The sequence below is a fragment of the Pogonomyrmex barbatus genome, unplaced genomic scaffold (assembly GCF_055798465.1).
Source record: "Pogonomyrmex barbatus isolate J1 unplaced genomic scaffold, ASM5579846v1 scaffold10, whole genome shotgun sequence".
Classification (NCBI taxonomy): domain Eukaryota; kingdom Metazoa; phylum Arthropoda; class Insecta; order Hymenoptera; family Formicidae; genus Pogonomyrmex; species Pogonomyrmex barbatus.
The window spans coordinates 7,364,431-7,383,690 of record NW_028297099.1 but is presented as its reverse complement, the minus strand read 5'-3'; the positions used below and the strand labels follow the sequence as shown (position 1 = coordinate 7,383,690).

The following is a 19,260-nucleotide window of genomic DNA, read 5'->3' as shown; positions in this document are numbered from 1 at the left end:
CGGAAAGCGATCTTTCACCGCGAGATGCGTCTTTTGCCGGTCTCTTCCTTCCTCTTACTCTTTACCTCCCGCCCCCCCCCTTCCCTCTCTTCTTCTTCTTCTTTTCTCCGTTCTTCTCTCGCCCCCGCCTCCTCTCTCTCGCTCTCGCTCGGAGGCCCTCTTGCTCGCGCCTGGCCTGACCTGGCCTCTGATGTTTTTCATCAAATTAACTCTCGCAGCATGAGAGAGTGCGCGTTTCCTCTCCACTCCGCGGCGCCGTGTTTGCATAATATCGTTTATAATTCAGCTCGCGCTGAATTCCGTTTTATTCCGGAGCCGCGATCGTTCGCTCCGGCTCTCTTCTTCGTTCTTTCCTCTCCGTATACTCTCCCTCCCCCCTCCCCCCTTCCCGGGGAGGGCACCCTTCTCTCGCGCGCGCTCGGGGTGCTCGGGCCGCCGCAAGCCCACTTCTCTCTCTCTCTCTCTCTCTCTCTCTCTCTCTCTCTCTCTCTCTCTCTCTCTACATTCTTAAGCTTCGCGTGGTACCTTCAGATTCAAGGTACTAATTTCTAAATGGAAATGACATTTCGAGTTACACGCTGATAGGGGGTGTTTTTCCCGGAATATTAGTTAAATACGGAAGAATATACGAGATAATGATACAGTTGCTTTTGCATCTTTGGATGGTGATTCGCGTTTAAAAAACATTCACGTTGGGGTATATCTGTACCTCTCTCTAGCATCTCCTTCACGATATACATATGTATATTTTTTGATCGTATTATTGATTACGCGTAACGACGCGTGTTGCTGCATGTAATATGACTGTTGTCTTATTACGCTCTGAATATCACTATGAATAAAAATTCACTCTATGAATAAATTTTTCGTCGCGTAAATGTATCCCCGATATATTTGCACCGCATAACATATGTCCTTACAATGAAGACTCCTCCCTCCTGACTTCGAGGTATATCTTCCTTTCCATTTTTGATGATACTTGTATTTCTTAGTAATTACGTAGAGTTTTTTTATTACAGCGTGTACCTTTCATTTTTGCGATGACACGCTTAAGAGGGTATCCTTCATCTTGTCAGCGGTCCAGAAAACGATATTTGTTTCATTTATTTTTTTATTTCTTTGAGAGGGGAGTCGACGAATTGAACGGACCGATAATCAAGGTGATCGCATCTTTTTTCATACGGGATGAAATAGTAGAAAAAAATTAATCGTAAGATTCACTCATTTTAAATATAAAAAGATGTTGTATATATTTTATATTTGTTGTTATTAGAAAATTATTTGTCCGAGTTTAGACTAATACGATGGCGTGAAGGAAAGGATCATTTTTTTTTGTAGCCTATCTCATTCATTTTTGATGACCATTAGTCGATTCGGTCACTGATTTTTTCGCGATACACCCGCGTCCAACAAGTCCGATCGTCGTCGACGAAAATCCAGGGGTCCAGAATGGAGACTCGGCGATTACGCGCATTTCCCAGGAGGCCATCGTTCCAAACCAGAGCTAACAGAGGCAGCACCCCTCCGCGCTTTTCGCCCGTCTAGTTGTCGTGTCGACCCCCTACCGCAACATCGTCACGATCAGCGAGTATCGTCAAGATTGTCGTTACAATAGCAATCAAACAATGTGGAATACACAATAGAGGAGTATCCTGAGAGAAGACGTTCTCTAATAAAACGAGAATATTTTTCGAAAACGACAATAACAATCGTTATGTAATGATAATACTTAATATAAGATAAAAATTTATTTCTTTTCGCAATATCATAATGATAATGATATGAACGTGATATAATCATTATTTATGAGAACGCTTTGAAAATAATGAATACAGAGGGGCTGATACATACGATATATAACTCCGCCCTTTGGGATTATTTCGAAAAGATGCATTTTCGTTTAATTGGCTCCGTCCGCCATTATACAACGATCACTTTAATCGGGAAAATGGAAATTCTCGCATATAGGGCCCCGGGACTCTCCGCACTGGAAATAATCGAGGGCGGCGGGAAGAGTACACATCGACGAGGTGGGGATCCTCGCTCCAGGGATCGTCTCTCGAGGAGACGAAAGAACGCTCGCGGTTTAATGCTTCCAACGTCGGTCGAGACAAGCTAAGCAAACACTTTTCGCGATATTACCAGGCCCTGTGCGCGGACTTACCGCGTGTTCTCCGCCGCGTTTCCGCAGGAGCTCTCTCGAACCCTCCTCCGCTCTCGTCTCCCCGACCTCCTCTTCATCCCCCCGGTTGTTCCTCGTGTTCTTCGTCCTGTAATGAAATAGTCACTGTTTCGATTACAACGCTGTTGTATGCGTTATCGACTCTTCTTCTTGCTAATTTCCAACGATGCCGTAATTAACTGCTGCGATAGGATAAATTGATGTTAAATCTTTTTTAGTCACGGAAAGTTTTTTTTTTTTTTTATGTTGCATTTATGCGCGTACTTAAGTAACAAAGACGCTATCTGTTGCGAAAAAGAGATTGAGAGATTGATGTTATTTTAATCATATTTGTAGTAAATACTGACGGTATTTTTTGTAGGATCAATCGTTTGATTGCAATATGCTCTTTGCTTGGAAATTGAGTACATTTCCTAGGAAATATGAATTGAAAATGTTTCAGTTGAAATGTCAAACTTATTTACTTCGACAAATAAACTTATTTTTAACTGAATAATTTTGCGATATTTTTCCGAGGATGTAACGTAACGTATGTACGGAAGCATTCTATTTTAGGAAAAAAAACATGATGAAAACATTGCAAAACACGATCTTATTAGAAATTTGTTTACAGATAAATAAAAATTTGTCATTTTCTACATAAAATATATTATATTTTTTTAGAAGTAGGAAAAGCCAGATGATGATATTATCTGGAAAAATTTGTAAAATTTATGGAATTTTATTTTATTAAAAAATTTTTTTATTTAAAATCAGAAATGTATTTTTCTGAAGTTTTTTTTTATTTTATCTTTATATTACAATATAATCGGGATTTTACCGACTGAATTGTTAATCCATCCACTCAAAACATTAGACTGATTTTACGACTAATCCAATATTTACTATTGAAGACAACGATTTTGCATTAGGTACTTTAATGAAGACGGATATTTATTTTAATAGTTTTAAAAATTGAATTTTGTTATATAATTTTTTATTCGTAATTTTTGAAAATAAAATTTGAAAATTTTATGCAATATAAAATATTTATTTTTTAGAATCCTTTTAGAGTTTCTTTCAAAATTTAATTATTGAAACTCAATTTTTAAATTTATTTTATAAATTATTATAAATAGAAAATATTAACAACTTTGCACAATAAATAAATATATATATATATATATTTATAAGATATATTTAAAAATAGTTTCATTTTACTTGTAATTTTTAACAAATTGTCTTGAGAATTAAGAAATTCTTAGGAAATTTATTTCGGGTTCGACTAGAAATCCTGAAAGACGATAAAATTTTAGACCGAAAATTATAATTTTTAGTGTACATAAAATTAATTCATCTTTTTTCTTGCTAAATTTTTCTACAATGTTATTATCTCCTAATTATCTCCTAATTGCGGCAGATTCAAGCTGTCTCTCTCTCTCTCTCTCTCTCTCTCTCTCTCTCTCTCTCTCTCTCTCTCTCTCTCTCTGTTTGAAATCTACCAATATTCTTGTATTATCAGCATCCCTGGATCCGACTGTTGTTCACAGCATGTAGAAAAGTGATAACTCGATATAACACGCAAATAAATGGTGGGAGGTTATTCCTAGATTATACGCGCTATAATCGCGGAGTAGTCATAGCAAATTGCTGGGAAAATTAAATGCCCGGGGATTCGTTCGTCATGTCGATCAGTGCCGAGTGGTGGTAACGATGAGAACGAGGGAGTAAACGGGGGAGGGGGGGGTGAAAACTCGCGCGCGCGCACCTGGCACGAGCTAATTAGCGTCTTGATTTACTTAATCCCAATTAATACCTCCGCTATGCCGTTTCTCTCTCCCCGTCCATATCTCTCTCTCTCTCTCTCTCTCTCTCTCTCTTTCTCTCTCTCTGTGTTCTTGTGTGCATTAGGCGGTGCGCGGGAGCGGCAGCTCTCGCTCGAATTCGGCACGGGCGGCGCGTTTCCGCTCCGCAAATACCGCCGGATTATCCACGTGTGGATACACACGGCACGGCTAATGTGCCGAGGTCGCCGGAAACTCCTCTGTACGCGCATCCCGTACACCTGTACGATTTAACGCTACTTAGCGTTATCGACTAGCATTCCGTCCGCTTCTTCGCCACGGTTATCCGTTCGTTCTGCGTAATTGCGCGATAGGGCAAAGGGCATATTTTGCGCATTTCAGACGGTACAGGATAATGCGAGAGACGAGAAGATTCGCATGGATCAAAAATCCAAAATGGGATGCAGGATGGTTCATAAGTCGAGTCAGTCGCATTTGGGAGACCGAAAATGGGAAACAAGAAAGTTGATACGAATATAGATCCGAAGATGTGTTGTTTTCGAATTATCATCAAATGTTGACCAAAAAATTCGAATGCGAATTAACTCATTTCCGGAAAACAATGCATTTCCGGATCTATATTCATATTAATTTTTTTATTGTTTTTGATTCCTAATTATCTCCCGAACGATTGACCTCCACTCTGAAAACATCCTATATATCCGGATATTCTTGTGACAATTTGCTTCCCTCATTGCTAAAAAACAATGAAGCGATTGTCTACTTCCGATATCGAGTTTCATGCTACTTGATAATCTCAGAACGGTCGGTCTTTATAAAATTATTGACTCTGTCCTTATAATTAGAATCAATAATTAATATTTCTGCCGTTTTATATCGATTATAAGACGAAAATGATGACTAGTTGATGAAATTTACCGAAAGTGCCCGAGCATTGTTTTCGTTTTTAGAGTATGAAATTGTTATAAAATCTCACGGGACGAATTCTCAGCGTCGGCATGTGGATGTAAATCGATATCGTGCCGTCCATCGCGACGGTATACTTTACATCGTTCCCGAGGACATCATGGTAGGCTAATCACCGTAATTCAATCAACCGACGAGATATTTTAAAGGGTCGCGCGCCCGCGGGAGGGTGGACCGCCCGCGCGACGGTTTCGTCATCAGCGACAGCATCCCCCTCGCTCCCGCTCGGCCGCGTAGCGATTGACAGATGTTATTTGCACAAGTACACCGTGATCCAGCCTGGCACAGCTCGAGCGCCACCGAAACGCCACAAGCGATCCCATATTTACATGGCCCATTCCCCGTTAACGATAATCGCGCAGGTGGCTCGTCAAAGGAGAGAGAGACGGGCCATTACATCGCGCGGGGAGATACAAAGATGCGCGTTTACATGTTCATTCGTTCGACGAGAGATATTTCTCATTAATATAAACGATTGTCCCTGATCGAAAATTACAAACTGTACGTCTCGTAAATAATAAAATTTCAGAATTATGTTTTTGTTATGTTCAGAATTATGACTTTCACAGATTTTTTTTTTTTTTTTTTTTTTTTTTTTTCCTTAAAATCCTTTGGTAAAAAAATATTTAGATTATTTTTTAACAACTGATTAGCATATTTTTGTGCACGTAGTTTGCGATGTAAGCAATTAATTCTGAATTTATAATAAAAAGAATTATAAGACTCCTAAAAATCGAGTACGCCGAGTTGCCTATTCTCTATTCTGCTATTTGAAACTTAGCTCGGCATATTACATTGTACCGTTTATCTTTGTGTTATTGGTATTTGTTTATGAAAGATGAGATACATTTTTGTTCGCGATGCCACTCTGAAAATACGCGTTCCGCGTGTACAAGGCTGCGATATCTCTCTCGCAACGGAGGATGCGTTTTCCGCTAGAACGCGCGGCGTTACGGTGAATTTATTGCACGTATTACCGCATCCTCACAACATCGACCGTTCTTTTTATTCGCCAGGTTGGCGCTGGTGGAATCGCGAAGAATCGCGGCGCGTGTTTGTTTTTAATCATTCTCGCTGGAGCCGGCGCAGGAGAGAGCGTAAATCTCATAAATACATAAATACAAAAATGTCAGCCCGGAGCGAATCCGCAGCGGCCGCCGCGGGCGGACGGGGCGCGCCTCCCTTTTTAGACCGCCGTACGTTTGCTTTAGACTTCTCTGCTTTTTCTCCTCTGAGCAAATCGTGCCGATCGACGCGTTTTCTAAAGCCGAACCGCGGTAAAGAACGCTAAAGCGCGAGGAGAACTCGTCATCCGGCCGAAAGAGAAAGGATGCCCCTCATTGAGACGAAGATAAATTCGTTTGTTTCGAATTTTCACCAAAACGAGCTCGAGAATAATTGTCACGCCGTTAAATACGACACTGACATTTTACCGTACGTTAGAAACATAGGGAATGCTGATGAAGCAGAGAATTTGAAATTGATCAAAGAATCGAAAGGGCAGGAAGGAGAGAGAGGGCAGAAGGGGGAGAGAGAGAGAGAGAGAGAGAGAGAGAGAGAGAGAGAGGTTGATTTTGAAATAACTTGCACGAGACCAAATCAAAGGGAATACTTTATTCGCAGGATGAGCGTGGTATCCCCGCGAGGAAACGAAACGGACAAATGTCCTTTCGATTGTCCGGTTCGATTGACGATCATCGCTGGTCGATCGCGAAAATTCGATCGTCAATTTCGCCATGGAGAATTTCCACTCGACGTACGGTCGTTCGGCGCATCGCAATTTCAAAGGAGAATCTTAGGGATGATTATACACGTATACGCGCGCGCGCATCTCACACACACACACACACACACACACACACACACACACACACACACACACACACACGTACGCACGTAATTATGCAGGTACACATTCCGCGCGCGCACGAGATCGCGGAAAGGAGACGAATTACACGAATAACGTCTTATCACGGGAGAAAGAGGGAAGAGCGAAATGGCGAATTATTCGCGGCGTGGTCTTTATGAAATATTCAAATTACCCTTCCTCCATCAACGAGCTTAATTAGCGCGGAGGTAATGTCCCCCGTTCCCGCAGTCGCATCTCTTTTTCATCGGGTTTATCGTTTCAACGGGGTTTGACTCCGGCGGCGGCGGCGGCGGCTTTTGTTTCGTTACACACGCTTCAATTACGCGTCTCGATAAATCATCGAGGTTTCTCGCTATAAAAAATTTAATCGCTCCTCTGTCCTAATTTTCTGACCTTTAAGATCAGTAAGTCACAAATACGATCGAGATAACCGCGAGGCGTATAAACGAAAAGCCGCCCCCCCCCCTCCCCTCCCTCGGGGGTCGAACTTAATTTGCTCGAAACTCGCCGGCCGATACGGCGAGTTAATTTGTTTCCGCTTAACGCCGCGACCGACTGCGATATCGCGTAACTGCGCGTATGGGTTTCTCCATTGAGTGGGCTCCCGTGTAAATAATTCATTACGACGTTTCATCCAGTTTTAACTCTCCTTTACCTGCTCGGTCCGCGCCCTCCTCCCGGGAAGATCTCCCCGTGTATTACTTTGAGTGTACGAGGGAACGAGCTTTACGAATTATTCCGCCTGACGTGTATGTGTGTGGGGGGGGGGGGTTATCGCGTTATATATTCCACGGATATATTGTATTCGCTTTGTGCCGCGGCTCGCTGTTGGTATTGGTCTTGGTGGAACGAACGTTCGAAGAAAAATCTCGTTGAAACGGCGAGGAAGTGATTATTAAAAACAAACGGCGTATGAAAATGAAAAACTCATCTGTCTTGTTTTAGCATAAAGCTAGGCCTGGACGTGTTTAAAATTAAAAAAAAAAAAAAAAGTTAAAATTATGAACAGTTAAAATTATTTTATAAAACCTAATATTTTTCTCATTCAAGATCAGGACGGAGAAACTTTCTAAGTTCTAAAAAGCAATTCATTAAGAGGAAAAAGGTTGTTATGTGTTAACAGAATTGAAACATTTCCTCTAAAAAAAATTCTGGATACGCCTATAAAGCTAGAAACGTCAAATAACACAACTCGCTTTTTTGTTTAAACGATTTCTTCCCATCGAAACGAAAGATCGCGGAAAGAATGCGAACGCGAGGAAAGGATGAAAAATTGGAGATAATAACAGGCAGCATTATTTAATTATCGTACCAATAATTTGTATTGCCTCATAAAGATATTTCATTAATTAAATAATGCCGCGTATCAAATTTGCGTATAATGAATGTTTACGTATCTAAAATGACAAGATGGAATTTACACTACGCATTTAATTTTAATAATATCATTATTATTCTCATTATCATCATCATCATCATCATCATCATCATCATCATCATCGTCGTCGCATATCGGCCGTGTAAATGACAGATTGCAAGAAAAATTGAGACGCACACAATTTTTGGTTGCACTCTTTCGGCGTGGCGGCCGATACTTTGGAGATACGAATACGTAAAAAAATCCTGTGGCCCCCCGAGCATCCTACTTGGCTACAGGATTGACCCGTCGAGCGCGGGGATCGGGGACGGGAATGGTGGCCGGAGGGGAGGGGGAGGGATGCGCGAATTACGCGGGAGCGATTTTCTCTCGCTCTCGGGAATACCTGCCAATCAGTGTCGCGAATATTCTCACATGGCGTGTTATCCTCTGTCCGCCTCGCCGTGGCAACTCTTCCAATCGCGGGGTATTCGGATGGGAAGAGGGGAGGGGGAGGAGATGGGGGCTAGATGATACTCGCGGCCCGCCGATCGTTGCACGAGCGCGACGTCACATTGGTAATTCCGTGTCAACAATAATCCCGCGTACGATCACGGAAAGACACGCGGGACGCGCGGCTCTCGGTGTGACAGGTCACACCGGAAAACGGACGCGCGCGCGGGCGAGCGCAGCATCCGCGATTTGTCGCGACATACGAGTGCATTTTCCGAGGGGGAAAGAGAGAACGAGAGGGCCCGGGGGCCCTCGAATGCTAAATAATTGGCGGAGCATCGAGCGACCATCGTTTAATTCCGGATTTTCGTTGAATTAGATTAAAACGGTGACGCGACTCCACGGTCATCACTCATCCGCCGCGTCTTATTATGGCGAATTAATTTGTTGGTATATCTTATCGCTCAATCCGGATTCCCGAATTGTCATAGGGCGAGGAAGAGCTGTGCTGAATAGATATTTTTTATGAATATGATATGATTATTTTTCAAATTTCATGTGGAATGCCGGCAAAAGTTCTCCTCACGCGGGAGACGCAGCGAATAAATTTTTATTTCCGTCACTTTGGCTTGGATGATTATTTTCGGCGGGCTTATCTTCTTTGAAGATTGATCCCCGACGGTGGCGGGATGCAACTGCGATTATTGGATACGCCCCCCGATTTTCGCGTCCCGCGATAATTGTCGGGGCGAGTAAATTTACGCAGTTTCGCGCGCGCAGGAAGGAGCGGAGCTATCAAAGCGATCTTATTTCGAAGCGAGCGATGCCGACGTTTGCGGGAGGCTAAGAACGAACGTCAGAACTTTTTAATTGGGCGTCCTTAATTAGCCGAGTCCCGAGTAATTATACTGTTTCTCGCTTCGTTTCCGTCCGCGGCAACTCCTCTCCTTCTTCCCCCGCCTTCCCCTCCCAACCCCTATTTCGCCCGCGCGCTGCGCCGCTCGCGTTTTCATTTGGGTTCCTCCCGCGGCTCGTGATTAACTATATTTGCTCAATTTCATAGTGGATAAACGGGAATACATTCTCTGAATAGCCGTCGTGGAAGCCATCCCGTCACGTTTGCGCGTTTATTGTCTTGCGAGCATTTCGTTGTTGCTCGAATTAACGCTTCTGTGAGACGTCGATTTTACTTGAAAATGTAAGATGTAGAGATTTGCACCAAAATGCTCACGAGAGGATTGAATGTTTTTTTTAGAGGGAGAGAATTAATTAATATTATTAATTCGATTATGGATTTATTTGAAGGGCAAAAGATACAGTTTTGATGTGCAGCATTTAAAAATAACGGCACTTAGTTGGCGACAGAAGCAATGATTCTTAAATTTATTAATACACAAAAAGAAAAGGAAAGAACAATTTTGCCGGATTTCGAAAAATAATTTGATTGAGTCATCAAAATAATTATGTAGAACGTTCAAATTATTAGTTATTAGAATATAAAAGAATGGCAGTATTAGCATCATATTCACGAAAAAAATTAGGATTGCGACAACAGAATAATAATGTTAATTTTCGCTATATGGTTGTTACAACCGTAATAATTATTTCTACCTTCAGTTCCTGTAACTAAAATAATCTGAAAATGTAATTTGTTTTATTTTGTTAATGTTTCCTTTGAAAATAAGGAAATTCTTAAATCATATGCTTTGAAGATAAAGATGTTTTGCGAGCTTATAATTTTGATAGTTCAAACAAAATTATTTTTCAGACCTATATCTGGCCAGATTTTTAGATCCTAAGCAAAATTGCTTTTTCCAAAAATGAAAAGATTATTGATCGGAGAATTTGTCTTATCGAGTGATGCCGATTTCATTCATTCGATTGTTTTAGTTTGAGAATTTAAATTGAAATGTCCGTTGCGTCGTAATCAGGTCATCGAGATCAATTCCAAGATTCTCGCGGATATCCGCGCGTCATGACCAGATGCATTCCCCTTTTATATTTTTTTTTGAAGAATAAGTGAAAGAAGTGTCACATAATCATATTCGCAATTCTCTCTTTGGATAGTCGATATAACTCGCAGTTTAAGTTTTAGGAAAGCAAAAAAAAAAAAAATTCACTCGAACGAGACAGTGCGTGTTCGCTTTTATCTCGAATCGTTTCGGTGTCTGCTCCAGTTTACGGCCGAGTTTTCATCGAAATTTCATTTGGCGACTCTAACGACTCGGAATGGCACACGATCGGCCATTATCGCGCCGCGTGCTAGTCGCGCGTTTTGTACGCGTTCCGCACATATCGCGCGCACGACACCGATAGAACGCGGAGGAGGGGGGGGGGGGGCGCGCGCATTTATATTTCACGGCGAGCCGCAGACACGTTGGCATTGCCGAATCGCGTCAATAGATCCCGGCCCCTTTGACGTTTTAGCGACAATACGCATCATATCGCAATTGCGCCGCGATAGGATCTAACACGCGGCGGCGGCGGCGATGGCGATGGCGATGGCGGTGGCGCATCGCATCGCATATGCACCATCTGATACAGGCGCATCGTCGCCTGGTCTCGCTCACCTGCACGCTTTTATATTTCATTTGATTCTTATCGGCCGGCCCTGGCCCCGCGTATTGGCGCGAAACACGCGCTCCCGATTCGGACAAACGTTTCTCCCATTCCAATCGCGCGATGTAAATTCCTCGGTTGTGTGACAGTTACGAATTATGATTATGGAATTTTTATTTCCTGGAAAAAAACCTGAAATAACTCCTCGATGGATTTTTTTTTTTACTCTTGAAAATCAAGGAAAATCCATGGAATTTTATCGCGAAAAATCGGAAATTTTTTGAAATTTTATCTTTAAATTTTGTCTTTCGGAAAAAATGACGTTTTTTTTTTTATAATGCGAGCTGTGTAGTAATTTGGTTGTCGTTCAAATTAGCAATCGGTATAACGTATACGTCCGCGGACATTATGTACATTTATACGCAACTTGCAAGTTTTTATAAAAAAATTCTCTATAAAAAATTCTATAGATCAAACTAAAGCAAATATTAAGATTTTATTTGCTACATGGAAGATGGAAATAATGACAAGTTAATAACATTTATTCAGAAGGTAGATTTTAAACATATAAATGTATATATTTAATTTCATGATTTATTAAGATCTTTGAAAGTTATAATTTTTTTTACGGATATTCATGAAAAATTTAAAAAGCGATTATTAAGAAAAATTTTTTTAAATATTTTAAATCACAAACGTGCAATAAAAAGAACCTGTTACAAGGGTCGTCTGAAAAGTTTTAAGCGTCAACGTGAAGATGGCATTACTCACTAAAACTATTCTGATATTACAATCGTACATGCTTTGAAAGATACTTGTGAAAATTGTAATCATTTTGGACGCTCAGTAATTGTTTGACAATCATTCGTGCCAGTCGAAGTCAGTATTTTTAGAAAAATTGATAAAATTGAATATCGTGCCGTGCCAAGCGCTCAATTTAAACGTGGGTTATATCAACTGATGATGAGCGTAAGGGACGACCAATAAACTGTGACCACTGTCGATAACATCAAAAAAGTTCACCAAATGGTACTGGACATTCCTCGAATCGAAAGTTAAAGAGATAGCAGAGGCAGCAGAGATAGCTGTGGGCATATCGACAGAACGTGTTTGACATATATGAAGAATTAAACATGCGTAAGTAAGAACTAACTCGCGCGTTGGGTGCCGCGCTTGCTCACTGTGGACCAAAAACGCATACGAATGAACATTTTCAAGGCCCTGTTGGAGCGGCCCTGTTTAAACGAGTCGGATCTTTTGCATCGATTAATAATCTGTTGATGAAACTTCGATCCTCTACTTCACGCCTAAAACGAAGGAACAGTCAAAACAGCGGACTGCGCAGGGTGAACCTGCTCCCGAAGAAGGCGAAGACGGTTTCATTATCGGCCGGGAAGGTGATGGCGACTGGTTTTTTGTGGGAGCATCGCTGGGAAAAGTGTATTGACTTAAAAGGAGATTATGTTGAAAAATAAAACTCGAATTTGGTCGAAAAAAAAAAAAAAATGATTTGTTTCATATGTTAGGCTCAAAAGCTTTTCAGACGACGTACACGAAGTTACTGCAATCTTTTTACGCAGTTCTGTAGGTTCTGTAGGTTTTCTTTCCTTTCTGACCGATTGCTCTTCTTGATATTCTCCAAGAGGAATGTCATTTAATTTTTTTCACTACGACTTCTACAAGTTTCATCGTTATTATTTATTCAGAGGGTGGCAGACAAATAGGACCTCACGCCTGCACGGTATGTCAAAGTGTCGTCGAGGGAAGCGCGCACAGTCGCGCGTTACCACGTAGCCAGGCATGGCAATATGGTCTGCGAGAAGATCAGGTATCAGCTGGTGCTCGCGTCTGCAACACCTGCCGATGCAAGGCCGTCCGAGGACGTTACACTGCCTGCCCACTGCCCGGCTGTCCGAATTTGAGCGGTTCGAAGTCTAGGGTGAAGCGATTGAGGGCATTGCCCTCCAAGTGGCTTGACTTGCCGCCGGAGATCCGGGAGCCAATCGCTCAAGAATTTCGTGAGTGAACTCTTTGGGAACTCTTGTGGAATTTACTCACGCACGCACGTGAATGTGTGCGCTTTCCGCGAATTTGAGGAAATAAATAAAAATATAGGTTTAATTAAATATAAGATATGTAAAATGAAAGATAATGTATATAAAGTTTATATTCCATTAAATATAATCGTATATTATATATATATATATTTTTTTTTTTTTTTTTTTTGTTGATATTTCTTTACATTAGGGGACACAGTTCCGATAATTTTGACCTTAATATATGTTATAAGACTTAATTTTGAAATTTCTTATTATTCTATTTATATAATATCTTACATATATATATATATATATATAAAAACGAAATTCAATTAAAATCTGTATATATATATTATATATATATATATATATATATTATATTTCAATAGTAGTATTTATCTTTTAGTAGTATCTTTCAATTTATTTATTAGGTATTAGTCGTTTGTATCGTTAATATGCGTTTTCACGAAATTTCTCAGCGTTAGCGATGATAAAGATAAATTGCTAAATTATTTATTTGATCTGTGATACGGATTGAATTAAGTTAGATCTTTCGGTAGTGGAATTCCCCCGCAGGGGGGGGAGGGATGGAACATACTGTCTCCAGCATACACCTCAACGCGAAGCAAAGTTCCACATGAGTTTACAACTTTCTGCACGAAGTTCAATTGAAATCTATATGTTTAATATAAATTGAAACAAGTTGGTTGGATTTTTTGGGAGAGGCAAAACCCCTCCATCCCTCCTACGTATGTATTTTGTCTACATATAAATTAGGAAATTAATTAATTTTTTGACACTGATAAAAATTAATGTCAAATTTTTTCTGTATATAATTTTTTAATAAACAATAACTAGTTAAAAACCTTTTGATTGTTACTCAGCAGAGTGGCTTGTTCGAAATCAAGATTATCGGAGTTATGTCTCATAATGTAAAAATTTATTAACATTTATATAGTATATCTCAAAAGTATATCTCAAAAACTACGAGACCGCCAATTAAGTTATAAGGAAAAATTGATCAGTACCTTCATCTCTATAACATATATCAAAGTCAAGATCATCGGAGTTGTGTCCCCCAATGTAAAGATTTATCATATATTTTTTTGATGATACATGTTTTTATACATGCAAGTTTTATATTTTGTCTAAGTTATGAAAATATCAAATGCTTATTTTAATGAGCTAAATCACCTGTTCTATTTCAGAGATACCAAACAGCGCGACGAAATGCTGCTCGGCCTGCTTTAGTCGCATATCGCGTCGTTTGGCTCCACATCTCGCCAGTGGTACCGAGGTATCCGAAGATGGTGCCGACGCGTTGTCACGCCAGTGGACGGATGAGGAACTTGAACAACTTCGTAGAGCGCTTCGGGAACACGGTACCAATTGGTCGAAGATCGCCGAGCAGATACCCAGCAAGACGAATCATCAATGCAAAAATTATTATTTTGCTTATCGGGAAAAGCTGAGTCTCGATCAAGTGGTGGCTGAATACTATGCTTCATTGGGAGAAGAACGAAGACCATGTCTTACTGATGAAGAGGAGAGTGGTAGCAGTACCAGTAGCTGCGATGAACTATTAGCTGTAAGTTTTTTAAGAATTATTAGACGTTATTTAGTTTAAATATATATCAATTTAGAGTTAGAATTTCAAGTAAGACGTAGCCCTTGTTATGCATGGTTCCAAATATATGGATTTTAATTACATATACATAATTTAATTAACATTAATTTTCCAATAACTCAATGATTCAAACTTTCAACTGCTACAGTATATTAATTATGAATAATTACATAAAGTATATTAAAGGAATTCTCGAAAATATATGAGCATTGAAAATAAAAAGGATAAATTATTGAAAGTTGATTTAAACTTGGAAAGTAGTATGGTATTTCATCAAGACAAAAGATCTCTATAGATATACAAATAATAGAAAAAGCGAACATTTTTTAAACTTTTGATAAGTTTTTTTATAAAGGAATGAAATATTTAAATTTTTAATATTTTTAATATTTTAAATTATATTTTTTTAATAAATGTTTGAGTTACTCTTTTTTCATTTTTAAAAATTTGTAATCGATAATTTTTAATAATTTGACAAAAATTTTTAAAAGTCACTAAATAACTAATTTTTTCTATTAATTTATTTTGCATGATTTTAGCTTGCATAGTTACAATTTTGTTTTCTTTTGAATTGAAAATAATATTTAACTAATTTTAATTTTAAAATTAATTTTTGATATAATTATTCATTTGAATTAATTTTTTAATAAACTGTTATAAATTAAACATTTTATGTATATTTACTCTTATCCTACTTTTTTCTTTCTTCTAGGTTCATGATTCGAGTGACACGGCTAGCGCAAGCAGTCCGGCCACGAATATGACGGGTAATAACGTAGCGTCAGGCACTGCGACATCATCGTCATTACCGATGTCTTTCCAACGATCTACTGAACAGAAACTTGGTGAGAAACTCTCGGATATAGCCGTTGTGGTATCCCTCGTACCACCTGGATCATCACATCAGTCTTCCAACAGTGGAACTACTACCACTGCATCCGGTGGTACTAGAGAGGAATATGATGACAGCTCTGCCACGGTAAGACAAAGTTCTTCAAAGTTTCTAGAACTTCCTTTTTTAGGTTTCAGTTGCTTTAATTCTGCACAAAATGATGTATGGTTTTATTATTTGTACTAAGTTTTGAAAATAATTAACATGGAATTGAGAAATAAAATGTAAAACAATGTTCTCGCGCGAAAGGGCCGTCTGATAGAGGTGCGCTAATTGTTTCAGGAGACAGCGGACGAAGGTCAGGGAGGTGTTGACATAGACAATGGCAGTATTGTGGTGACTCTGTCAACCCCCAACAATAACACAATGTCGTTGCAGCAACAGAGTCAACAGCAGAACCAACTTCCGCAGCCACCACCAATTGTTCATTCTCCACCTTCGACAACAAGTAATTCCAACCCGCTAACTGTCAAAGATCTCATGAGTGGTGTCATCGAGATGCAACTGAAACGTACTACACTAAACAGTCCAGCTGACAGTGGTTCATCAACATCTGACAATTCAGGCTTGATGACAATAACTAGTATCTTGAAGACAGATCACCGCAACGACATAACATATGTTCGTAACTACAAACCATCGTCGAATATGGCGAATATCTCGCTGTCTAATCCAAATTTAGCAACGCTCTCTGTTGTCTCGGGCCCTCATCATGCTCATCGCTCTGCTCCCAGTCCACAACAAATTGGTAGGTTTATTAACAATGTGTTATTATATTTCCTATGTAAAATATATTTAAAGTAATGGCTTTTTATCCTTTTATTATTTATTTATTAAAATTTATTTTTTTACGATATAAATATTTTACATCATTTGCGGTTTATTTATAGAAAGGACTCATGGTTTATTTTCTTCTCTTTCAGGCCAAATGCAGGCTACTATTACACCTTGTCCGCCGACTGTACCCAGCAGTCAGGCATCGTCGTCGGACTTGCCTAAAGAAGGTTTGGTCGTCATGCAAGTGCAACAGGCGCTTCGAGAAACAGAAGGAACGTTGGATTTGAGTATCAAAAAACCGAGAATACAACAAGATTATAATCATTCGCTACAGATTCACAAACCGCCGACGGTCACGCTCTATCGACCAGAACCGCCACCGGGCGCGTATTATCATCCTCACGCGCCTCATCCCGATCAAGGACGCGGTGCAAAGAGTCCGTTGATTTACAGTTCGTCACAACGACCGCAAGCACCTATTACACCTAAAATGAACAAAGTTAACGTACCACCACCTCATCCCAAGTTGTCTCCAAAATTGAGCAACATGGGCACACCGAGTCATAAAAGTGGTTCCATCACGCATGGTACGCCTGTGTCTACAGCGCGTTATGAGGGTCTGTTACAACAAATGACGCCGCCCGGTAACCCGGTTACTGGTGCCGTCCCGAACGCTAGCGAACGAGGCGGTGGTAGCTCCGTCAATGCCGGCTCCACTGTTCCAGGAGCGCCGAAGGATACAGGTGGTTCGATCACTCAAGGTACGCCGGTACTTCCGTTCGCAGTGGATAAACGCGGCACGCCCATGTATGATTATCATCGTAATATTCGACACTCGCCTGTTACGGGTGGAAGTAACGTTCCACCACCACCTCCAGGGCAGGGTCCCACAAGTCAAGCATCCCCGGTGGTGGTGAGTCACGGTGGTAGTCAGTATAATTCCTATTCCACTGCCGGGCGACCGCCACCTAGTTACTCGATGGAACAACAATTATCCAGTCGGCAAATTATTATGAACGATTACATCACCAGTCAACAAATGCATGCACGCGCTCGTGGTAGCAATAGCAGTGGTGCATCCGCTGCTGGTGAGACAGCCGGTAAGAACGAACCGCCACCGCCACCGTCGTCTACCCTTTACTATGCCAGTACACCTCCTCCATCGCAGACACATACGCAACCGCGGCAAGGTGTCATCCAGAGGCATAATCCGCAAAAGCAGATGCATTACCCACCACCGCCACCTGGTCTGGAGGCATTCTCTAGTTTAGTGGATGTAGCAGTACAACAACCCAGTCTTCCGGTGCCACATCCACACAGTCATCCAACTGCATCCAGTAGCGGTGGTCACGAGGGTCTCGGCAAGACGATGGCGGATCGCTTGTTGGCCGATCGTTATGACAATAACCGAGCATTCCGCGAACAAGAAATACGCATGCAGGAACATCGTATGGCTGCAATGCAGGCGGAACATAGATTGGCAGTGGCCGCTGCGGCGGCACAACATCAACGTGACCGAGATAGAGAGCGTGATCTTATTCATCTTCGGGAAAAAGAAGAACATCGTTTGCATCGCGAAAAGGAATTGCAACAGTTGGAGCACCGCCTTGCGGTACAGCAGCAGCATCATCAACAACGTGAAAAAGATCTCCAGCAGCAAGAACATCGGCTCGCGCAGCAACGGGAGGATATGCATGTCGAGCATTCTGGTCTGTCCGTGCAACAAGTTCGAGAAAAGGATATCCAACATGAGCATCGGTTTAATGTACATCAACGAGATCGAGAGAAGGAGATACATCAGCAAATATTGGTTGCCGCTACTCAACGCGAGAAGGAGCACGAACATCGACTGGCTATGCAACGCGAGAAGATCAACATTCGGCAAAGAGAGCTCGCCGAATTGCGCTTGCAAGCGCAATTGAAACAACAGCACCAGCAGCAGCAACAACAACAGCATATCCAACAGCATATTATTCAGCAGCAACGTATGGAATCCGAGAGAAGACACATTGCGCAACTGTACAGAGATAAGCAACAACAACAGATTGATAGAGATTCGTCGATATTGTTAACTAGCGGATTTTCGCAGTCCTCCAGGCTTCAGCAGTCTCAGCAATCTCAACAGCAGCAACAACAGTCGTCAACGTCGTCGTCGTCTTCGTCACGACAGAATCAATCCTCCAGTCAACAGAATGACTCGTCAACTCTAACAGCCGCCAGTCTGATTGACGCTATCATTACGCATCAGATTAATCAGAGTGTTGAGAATGCCAGTGGAAGCGGATCCTCGGCCAATCAGCCAGTACGTGCTGGCGATCGCCTATTTCAGGTAGGTGAACGTTTCTATTTATTTCTCTATTATAATTTTGTTTTTGTTTTTTATTTTTATCCATCTTCCATTACAGGGATTTCATCGCGAAACTTCGCAAGAACCTAATGGCATAGCCCACAGTCCCGCCGGTGAAGGCAGCGGTGGTGGAAACAGCGGAAACAGCGGAAGTGGCAATGGAAGTGGTAGCAAAGCGATCACTCTCGGCGAACATGTCGATCATATTGTCTCTAAAGATTATGGCCCGCCTCATTCATCGTATAGATCTTACACCGGGTAAGTCTCCACATAAAGCGTTTTATTATTTTTTAAGCACTTAAACATTGCGAAAAATTCAGTTATACATATACAGATGCAAACCTTAATTATGAATTCAATAAGTTTACAGTTTTACTGTAATTTATTTATCTTATCTTATTTTATTG

The 19,260-nt window shown here is 40.9% G+C and overlaps 1 protein-coding gene across 1 annotated transcript in view; it reads left to right on the top strand.

Annotated features, from left to right (window-relative positions):
* The window catches only part of Smr (nuclear receptor corepressor smrter), a 35,664-nt gene extending 16,530 nt beyond the window's left edge, over nucleotides 1-19,134 (top strand). Inside the window, exons 8-13 of the mRNA XM_089070689.1 lie at nucleotides 12,878-13,189; nucleotides 14,419-14,798; nucleotides 15,550-15,816; nucleotides 16,012-16,477; nucleotides 16,653-18,835; nucleotides 18,912-19,134. Of these exons, the coding sequence (XP_088926815.1) occupies nucleotides 12,878-13,189; nucleotides 14,419-14,798; nucleotides 15,550-15,816; nucleotides 16,012-16,477; nucleotides 16,653-18,835; nucleotides 18,912-19,115 (3,812 nt within the window). The 3' untranslated portion in view covers nucleotides 19,116-19,134. The remainder of the gene's footprint in view (nucleotides 1-12,877; nucleotides 13,190-14,418; nucleotides 14,799-15,549; nucleotides 15,817-16,011; nucleotides 16,478-16,652; nucleotides 18,836-18,911) is intronic.
* The last annotated feature ends 126 nt before the right edge of the window (nucleotides 19,135-19,260 follow it).